The sequence below is a fragment of the Ochotona princeps genome, chromosome 33 (assembly GCF_030435755.1).
Source record: "Ochotona princeps isolate mOchPri1 chromosome 33, mOchPri1.hap1, whole genome shotgun sequence".
NCBI classification, from domain to species: Eukaryota; Metazoa; Chordata; class Mammalia; order Lagomorpha; family Ochotonidae; genus Ochotona; species Ochotona princeps.
In genome coordinates, this window is record NC_080864.1 from 4,599,883 (window position 1) to 4,608,998 (window position 9,116).

General features: G+C 66.8%; 1 protein-coding gene across 1 annotated transcript; it reads left to right on the forward strand.

Annotated features, from left to right (window-relative positions):
* Nucleotides 1–60: 60 nt before the first annotated feature.
* THOP1 (thimet oligopeptidase 1) lies at nucleotides 61–8,176 on the forward strand. Its single transcript, XM_004595939.2, has 13 exons — nucleotides 61–215; nucleotides 1,482–1,697; nucleotides 2,009–2,157; nucleotides 2,398–2,505; nucleotides 3,637–3,739; nucleotides 4,200–4,360; nucleotides 4,982–5,117; nucleotides 5,281–5,647; nucleotides 5,741–5,942; nucleotides 6,624–6,810; nucleotides 6,897–7,025; nucleotides 7,396–7,532; nucleotides 7,883–8,176. Exons 1-13 carry the CDS (start codon nucleotides 200–202, stop codon nucleotides 8,042–8,044), a joined length of 2,073 nt encoding a protein of 690 aa, XP_004595996.2. The 5' UTR covers nucleotides 61–199; the 3' UTR covers nucleotides 8,045–8,176.
* The last annotated feature ends 940 nt before the right edge of the window (nucleotides 8,177–9,116 follow it).

Here is a 9,116-nt window from a genome sequence, read left to right on the forward strand (position 1 = left end):
CCGCGCGGCCCGGCCTGAACGGGAGAAGCCGGACGCCGGAAGCTTTGCTGCGCGTGCGCACGGTGACTCCGACGCTGCTGCCCGGCCTCCCGGGTCGGGCGGAAGTGGGCGGTGCGCGGGCGCCCCGCCGTCCCGGCATGCCCCGGGCACGTGCCCCCGCGGAGCGCGGCGAGCGGGCTGCGGTGCTCGGCCGGCCGCCATGAAGCCGCCCGCAGGTATCCGGCCGTCCGCTGCGGGCCCCGCGTCCTCGGGCCTCGTCGCTCCTGCCCCGGTCAGCGCGGGGCTGGGACCCTCGGTCCGGCCTCCCCGGGGCTGCTTGAGGAGGGACGGGGATGCGCAGGCGGCCTCAGCTGCGCGTCATTCATTCTAGAACACGAGTCCTGGAGCTGTCCGCCGCGGGCGGGTGCAGCCCCGGGGTGACCGGAATGGACGGGGTGGCCAGGGTGACCGGGGGTGACCGGAATGGACGGGGTGGCCGGAATGGACGGAGGTAGCCGGAGACGCGCGGGTGCAGCCCCGGGGTGACAGGGTTGCACAGTGGTGACCTAGGGTGGCCATGAGTGACCAGGGGCGGCCAGGTACAGCCCCGGGGTGGATAGGGACGGCCGGGGTGGACAAGGGTGATTGGGTGCAGCCCCAGGGTGGCCGGGATAGTCTGGATGGCCAGCGGCTGCCAGGGTGGACAGGGGCGGCCAGGTGCAGTCCCGGGGTGGTCGGGATGGTCTAGATGGCCAGCGGCGGCCGGGGTGGACAAGGGTGGCCAGGTGCAGCTCCGGGGTGGACGGGGCAGCCGGGTGCAGCCCCGGGGTGGACAGGGGGACCAGGAGGTCCCGGGCTGCGTCCTCTTGGAACATTATGGTGTCATGTGTGTGGGGTGGCCGCGGGAGCCACGTGGCCCCGTCCTGCGAGTCCAGCAGGTTGCACAAGTTGGGGTTGCAGGAAGGGCTCGCCTCCTCACGCACGGCCCCTGGCCAGGAGGGCAGCCCGTTGTGGTCATGTTAACACTGAGTCGGGCTGCTGGGTTAGTCAGTAGTGACTGGGTGCGCCCGGCAAGGCTAGACTGTGAGGCAGTGCACCTGCGGGCAGGGTGGTGGGTTTTCAGGACTTGGTGTCTCCCACCCTGCTCCCCACTGGGCGACCTGAGGTTGGAGCCCATTCCCCCCCCATCTGCGGTTGGCAGGTGGTGAAGTGGGCAGGGGGTCCAGCTGGCCACCTATCAGTCTTCCCATAGGGTTTTCTTTTGCCTGAGAGGGGCCCCTTGGTGACACACACACACATCCTAATGGCATGGGCTTGGGGGGTGGTTACCCCGGGCACTACGGGCCAGCAATGCACGTCTTTGTGTCGAGTCAAGGGTTGCCCCCGGCACTGCCTGCCAGCACCCTATGTCCCTGTCGGGTGGGGGAGGGTGGATAGTATGCCTGGCTACCCCCCAAGACTGCTCTGAGCAGCCACCCCCGTCCCCCTTCTCACCTGTACAGCCTGCGCGGGCGGCGATGTCCCAGATGCGGCCGCGGCCTGCGCCCCCGTGGACACGCTGCGCTGGGACCTGGACGCCCAGCAGATCCAGGCGCTCACCCAGGAGCTGATGGCGCAGACCAAGCGTGTGTACGACCGGGTGGGCGCCCAGTCTTTCGACGAGGTGTCGTACGAGAGCACTCTGAAGGTGCTGGCCGACGTGGAGGTGACTTACACGGGTGAGCCAGGGCGGGGACCAGGGGGTACGAGGTCCGTGTCTCGGGGTCAGCTGCGGGGGGGCCCTGGCTGCCCCTAACACAGAGCCGGGTTCCTTCCTGCCGTATCCCCTGGATCCTGGGCGTGTGTCACCGGCTTAGCACCCTTTCTGTGTGCCACAAGTGAGGCAGACCTCCCGCAAGGGCCTTTCGCTCTTTCCCCGCCAGGCGGAGGGAGGGACCCTGTCCCCTGGAGGAAACAGGTGCCCCGGCCCTGCTGACATGGTGGGGGTGGCCAGGCAGGTCCTCACACCTGTGCCCCTCGGCCCTTCCAGTTCAGAGAAACGTCTTGGACTTCCCCCAGCACGTGTCCCCAGCCAAGGACATCCGCGCGGCCAGCACGGAGGCTGACAAGCAGCTGTCGGAGTTTGACGTGGAGATGAGCATGCGGCAGGATGTGTACCAGAGGATCGTGTGGCTACAGGTGCGGCAGCCTGGTGGGGGGAATGGACAAAGGGGAACCTCAGAAGGGCCGGACGCCCACCCCCAAGATCACATCCTTAAAGTCCTGGGACAGGCGGCCATCAGGGCTCTTCCCCCCAAGCTGTGTTCTCATGTGTGGGCTTGGTATCTGCCGCTGTGGCCTCGCGTGGGTGGCTACAGGTGGGATCCTGGAATCCGGCTCCCCCACGCTCTGTGGCTGACATCTGCCTGTTTGCCACAGGAGAAGGTTCCGAAGGAGTTGCTGAGGCCGGAGGCGGCCCGCTACCTGGAGCGGCTGATCCAGCTGGGCCGGAGGAACGGGCTACACCTGCCTGAGGAGACCCAGGAGGTAAGTGCCACCTTGGAGGGGGACATCCAGCCTGGAGAACAGCTCGGTCCCCTTCCACTGGCCTGTGTGTAGGAAGAGGGGCCCAGGCCAACGGAGGGCCTGGGGACTGCCCTGACAGCGGGGTGGGACACCGAGCAGGCTGTGCTGCACTCAGTGTGGGCACTCCGAGGGTAATGCCAGGGAGTGGGGGAAGCTGTCACCATCATGTAACTGGATGGGGCTGTGGGCACTCGGGGGACCAAGTGTGGCGCTGCTGCTGGGAACCCTCTGGGAGGAGGGGGTCCCAGTCAGGCTACAGGTGGATGCCCCCAGGCGCAGCAGGGCCCCAGGAAGGACCCTGAGGGAAGGGCTGCCTGCCACCACAATGCCCTTCGCGTTGGCCGTCCTGGTTGGGGCCAGGTTGCCCTGGGGTGGTGGGGTGACCTCGCACACGGCAGGGGAGTGGAGGAGGGACAGGAGAGGAAGGGGACCACCCGGGGGCCACGCCTGTGAATGGGCCTTGGCCTAAGAGCTGGACCCAGGCGCCCTGAGGTTGCCCTTAGCTCAAAAGGGCTGAACCATGCGTCCCAGGACCTCTGCTGCGGTCCACGTCCTGTCATGGTCACCTCCTCACCCTGCGGAGCGGCCTAGTGGCCATGCTGGAGATGACCACTTGTCTGGAACCTGAGTTGCTAGAGTTGCCTTTTAAAAATGGCTTCTGGGCCCGTGTTGCAGTGCAGTGGGGAAAGCCCCTGCCTGCAGCGCTGGCGTCCCCTATGGGCGCTTCACATCTGTACAGCTCCCCAATGATGGCCTGGGGAATGCAGCAGAAGGTGGCCCAAGGGCCCGAGTTACTCCTGATTCTCAGCTGTGGCCTGGCCATTGTGGCCATCTGGGGGTGGGGCACTCACATCGGGCTCCTGCAGCCGTGGCCATGTGCCCTGGCCGACCAGGGGGGGAGTTCACTTGGCTAGGGTCGAGCCGGGCCAGTGGCCTCCCAGGTGCCCTGCCTCTCACCTGTCTTCCTGTTGCACACGCCCCCTTGGCCCTGGAGCAGCAGTGTCGTATCCCCAAACCGGCCAACGGGTGCTTCCCTGGATCCCCAGCCTCCCGGATTACCGTCCTCCCCCTCCCCGTTCTCTCTCCGTGCAGAAGATCAAGAGCATCAAGAAGAAGCTGAGCCTGCTGTGCATCGACTTCAACAAGAACCTCAACGAGGACACCACTTTTCTGCCGTTCACGCGCGAGGAGCTGGGTACGGGGGACTGGCGTCGGCCTGACGGGGGGCCATCCCTGGGAGGCCGAGGCATCCAGGTCGCAGCACCCTGGGATGCCCATGGAGCGCTCGGTGCCTTAGAAGCTAAGTTCAGGGCCGTGCTGCCTGAAACAGGTGGGTGCTCCTAGGTGCTGGTTCTCCCTGGCCAGGCCCATGGGGGACTGCCTCACTCTGGAGCCCTCCCTCCGGGGTCCCCGGTTCCTCTACCCCTCCTGTGCCCCCCAGGAGTTCCCCAGGTGGGAGCACGTGGCCAGGCACTGGCCCTCAGGGAAAGGGCGATCCCACTGGCCCGGCAGCTATAGTCTGTGTGAGGGGCTGGGGCTGGAGGACGGAGTGTGGTGGGTGCCCAAGGCCACGACGGGGCAGGGCTGCCTGCAAGGAAGACACCCCCAACCCAGACGGCTGCCCAGGGGCTGACATGTGCCCCGCTCGCCCCCAGGCGGGCTCCCCGAGGACTTCCTGAGCTCCCTGGAGAAGATGGAGGATGGCAAGCTGAAAGTCACACTCAAGTACCCACACTACTTCCCCCTGCTCAAAAAGTGCCACGTGCCCGAGACCAGGAGGAAGGTGGAGGAGGCCTTCAACTGCCGCTGCAAGGAGGTGAGCGGGGTGGCCAGACCCCCAGAGCCCCCCCGAGCCCCCTATCCTGGACCCAGCCCTTCCCCCTGCCATCAACTGCCAGAGGGCCGCACAGTGCCTTCCAGCTCCCCCGACCCTGTGAGGTCTCCGATTGCAGGCCACCATGAGCGTCTCAATCCAGCCAGGGCGGGGAGAGGACACCTGGGGCTCCCCCGGCGGTGGCGGGAGCACCCTCTCTTCCCATTTGCTCCCACTGGACTTGCGATTTGGGGGCCCCAGGTCCCTAGGGAAAGCCCTGCTCTCGGGAATGGTGTCTGGAGCACCTGTCCCCACTCACCGGGCTTGCAGCAGTACAGTCCCACTGGGATCCAGGCCCACAGGGCCATGGTGTCTCCCTGCCCTCCCTGCGGTCAGCAGTAGGCCCTGCCCTGACCAGCCGGTCTGTAGTGCTCGCCCAAGAGGGCAGAGCCCCTGGCACAGCAGCCATGCCCACAGAGGTCCTTGGGGCCACGCAGCCCTCACTGTGGCCCTGAGACCTTCACCGCGTGCCCCCTTTCTGGGTCACAAGACTGAGGGCAGACGCTCCTGGGGGCAGGGGCTGGCGACACCCGGGGCTGTGTGGCTGACTGCCGGCTCGCACAGGAGAACTGCGCCATCCTGCGGGAGCTGGTGGCCCTGCGCGCGCAGAAGTCCCAGCTGCTGGGCTTCAGCACGCACGCCGACTACGTGCTGGAGATGAACATGGCCAAGAGCAGCCAGACCGTGGCCACTTTCCTGGGTAGCCGTGCTGGGGTCCCTGGGGAGGGTGGGGACATGGGGGAGCCCTGGGTGGCCCCTGAGGAGGGCTGGCGGGCCCCAAGGGTGGGTGGGTAGGCTGTGGAGAGAGCTGGTGCACCCAGGGGTATGTCCGCGCCCCAGCTGTGCCCGTGTCCGTCCGGCAGACGAGCTGGCCCAGAAGTTGAAGCCGCTGGGAGAGCAGGAGCGGGCCGCCATCCTGGAGCTGAAGCAGGCCGAGTGCGCCCGACGGGGCCTGCCCTTCGATGGCTGCATCCATGCCTGGGACCTGCGCTACTACATGAACCAGGTGGAGGAGACACGCTACCACGTGGACCAGAACCTGCTCAAGGAGTATTTCCCCGTGCAGGTCGTCACGCAGGGCCTGCTAGGCATCTATCAGGAGCTCCTGGGGCTCACTTTCCGCCTGGAGGAGGGCGCCGCCGTGTGGCACCCCGATGTACAACTCTACACTGTGCACGATGCTGCATCCGGGCAGCTGCTGGGCAAGTTCTACCTGGACCTGTACCCCAGGTGGGCGCGGGCGGTGGGGCTGCCTGGGCGCCAGTGGGGCCCTGTACCCTCCCCCCCAGCTCTGAGCCTCACCCCGCCCACCCTCGGCCCCAGGGAAGGCAAGTATGGGCACGCGGCGTGCTTCGGCCTGCAGCCGGGCTGCCTGCGGCCTGACGGGAGCCGGCAGATCGCCATCGCGGCCATGGTGGCCAACTTCACCAAGCCCACACCGGACGCACCGTCCCTGCTGCAGCACGGGGAGGTGGAGACCTGTTTCCACGAGTTCGGTCACGTGATGCACCAGCTGTGCTCACAGGTGAGCGTGGGGCACGCCGTGACCACACAGCCACATGAGCGCACGCACGCCATGACCACACAGCCTCATGAGCGCACGCACGCCGTGACCACACAGCCACATGAGCGCACGCACGCCGTGACCACACAGCCACATGAGCACACGCACGCCGTGACTCCCCCCAGCTCTGCTCACGGGGGGGGGACTCCCATGTGGGTGCAGGACCCAAGCTTCCCCAGGGACCTTGGCAGGGACCTAGCGGGGTAGTGGGGCAGCTGGGACTCTAGTCTACACTGGCCTGAGGTGCAGGATTACAGGTGGTGCTTGACTGGCCTGCCTCAGCCCCAGCATTAATGTCCTCCCGTTCACATCTGGGGGCACCTGGAATCGGGACCACTGCGTGTGGCCTGGGGAGCTGCGTGTGGGAGGGTGAGACTCGGCTGCCAAGTAGCAGAGGCCCGACCCCTAGCGAGCCACCGCCGGTGGCGTTGCTGTGAAACAGGAGTGGGCCCGCAGCAGCCATGGCGCCCCGGGAGGTGCTGAGGCCTTGGCGGGGCCTGGACAGGCCTTGCTAGGGTTTGCTGAGCCTGGGAGCTCAGTCTCCACTCAAAGGAGTGTGTGTGCCTGGGGTGGGGCGGGTGGCATGCCGGTGGCCCAGGTCAGGTGGGGAGGATGTGGTCGAGCCCCGCGCCGCCCCTGCAGGCGGAGTTCGCCATGTTCAGCGGGACGCACGTGGAGCGGGACTTCGTGGAGGCACCGTCACAGATGCTGGAGAACTGGGTGTGGGAGAAGGAGCCGCTGCGCCGCATGTCACAGCACTACCGCACTGGCAACGCGCTGCCCGCAGAGCTACTGGACAAGCTCATCCGCTCCCGGCAGGCCAACACTGGTACATCCGGGGCCCGGCCTGGGGGGCGGGGAGGAGCCTGGCCCGAGACCCCCCCACCAGCCCCGTGCCTCCTCCCGCCCACCCAGGTCTCTTCAACCTGCGCCAGATAGTCCTGGCCAAGGTGGACCAGGCCCTGCACACGCAGACAGACGCAGACCCGGCCGCGGAGTATGCCCGGCTCTGCCAGGAAATCCTTGGGGTGCCCGCCACGCCAGGTGTGTGCCGTGCAGAGCTGCCACCCGGGAGCCCCACCTGGGCTTCCCCAAGTGGCCATGGCAGTCAGATCCTGGGCCTCTGTGCTCCCTGCTGTGGGCAGGGAGCTGGAAGGGAAGCGGAACAGCTGCGTGTGTGTGCATGCCTGCACACGTTGGCACGGGTGGGCACACTCCCATGTCCAGCTAACTGGGCAGTTAGCAGGGTCAGTGCATGACAGTGCCCGCGCTAGGGGCCTTGGCTGGTGCCACAGCCCCCTCCCACAGGCCTTGCAATGGGCACCAGTGTGTCCTGGGGCCACATCACCCACCTGCTCCCTGTCACCTGGCGGGGACGCCAGGCTGGGACCTGAGCCTCGCCTGTCCACTCCAGGGACCAACATGCCTGCCACCTTTGGCCACCTGGCCGGGGGCTACGACGCACAGTACTACGGCTACCTGTGGAGCGAGGTGTACTCCATGGACATGTTCCACACGCGCTTCCGGCAGGAGGGCATCCTGAACGCCAAGGTGAGGGGGATGCTGTACCTGCTGCTGAGGCCCCGGGACACCCCCACCCCGGACTGGGCGCCAGTGACCACTGCTGCCCTGGCTGACCTGGGCAGGCCCCTCTGGCTGCCTCCTGTGCCAGGCAACAGGCAGCCGCCCCTGTACTGGGGGCCCCGTTGCCACATGTGCTGTGTCAGCCTTGGCTGAGACTGGGCCCCCTTAGCCCAGAGCCGATGGGGTCAGCAGTCAGGGAGGTGTCCCGAGAGCTGCCCAGCCACACCCGGCCCCTCCAGCTGTCCTGCAGGGTTCGGCCCCTGCACTCGCCCCACCGGCCTGTGCTCCTGCCTCAGGTGACCCTTGTGCCCCCACAGGTGGGCATGGACTACAGAAGTTGCATCCTGAGGCCCGGCGGCTCCGAGGACGCCAGCGCCATGCTGAAGCGCTTCCTGGGGCGCGGGCCCAAGCAGGACGCCTTCCTCCTGAGCAAGGGGCTGTGTGTGGAGGGCGGCGAGTCGCCTGCCCTGGTGCCTTAGCCTGCCTGCCCTGGGCAGCGCTGGAGCCCATGTGGGGTGCCCAGGCACTTCTCCCCTCCATCGCGGGCCTCCTCCAGGGGTTAGCTGGTCCCCTCCTCCAGAACCTGCCATCATTAAAAGTTTTAACCAGAAGATGGGGTGCCCGGCCCGTCTTTGCTGCTGGCCCCTGTCTGCTGGGTCAGCGGCCGGGGGAACCTGGGAGGGTGCCTGCCCACCCCCCCCAGGAGCGGGCTGGGGTCCCAGCATCTCTGTCCCCAAGTTCTGCTCCCCAGCCCTGACTTCATGAAGGAGCAGGCGTGGCCTTCCCAGGACCTGCAGCTGAACACAGCCCCATTAGTGCCCTCCACTATGCCAGCCAGCCAGCACGGCCCCCCTTCTAGTGGTCAGCCGGATCTGACAGGAGCTGGGCTCTGATGGTCTGGCACGGCCAGCAGGGGAGGACGGAGGCCTGTCTCCCTCGGTGCAGTCTCCGGGTGGGGTTTCTCATGGCCAGCACAGGTAGGCATGCCCCTGGCAGCCTGTGGCATCTGTGACCGGGAGCTTGGGGGCAGTCCACCTGCTATTCATTCACAGGCCCAGTCAGCCCTCACTGGGAGCCATCCTGCCCCTCTCGAGGGGTTTGTGGGGCAGAGCCAGCCACCTCCACCACCCCACATCTGGGCCACTGCCTGACCTCCCATCCTAGCTGCCGCCCACTGGTTCAGCCTCCAGTGCCCGTTTCCATGACAGTTATGCAGGACAGGCAGCCACGTGGCCGGGGCAGTAATGCCAAGGGTGTGCCAGCTGAGCCCGAGCTCACAGCAGCCTCGGCCACCCCTGCGCAGGGCATCTTGCAGCACTCTGCCCCTGATGGGCTGCGGGCCTGGCAGGGGTGACTGTGGCCTGTGCCCACATGAGGGGTGACTGGGCCTGTCCTCCCCTCACAGCCAGGGTCCCTTCCTGGGTACTGTAGATTCACTGCTGCTCTCCTTACTTTTTAATAAAAATGTAAATTCTTTCCTATTTTTGAAAGGCAGAGAGGCCTTGTACCTGCTGGGTCAACCCCGAGTGTCTATGAGGGTGGGGGCTGGAC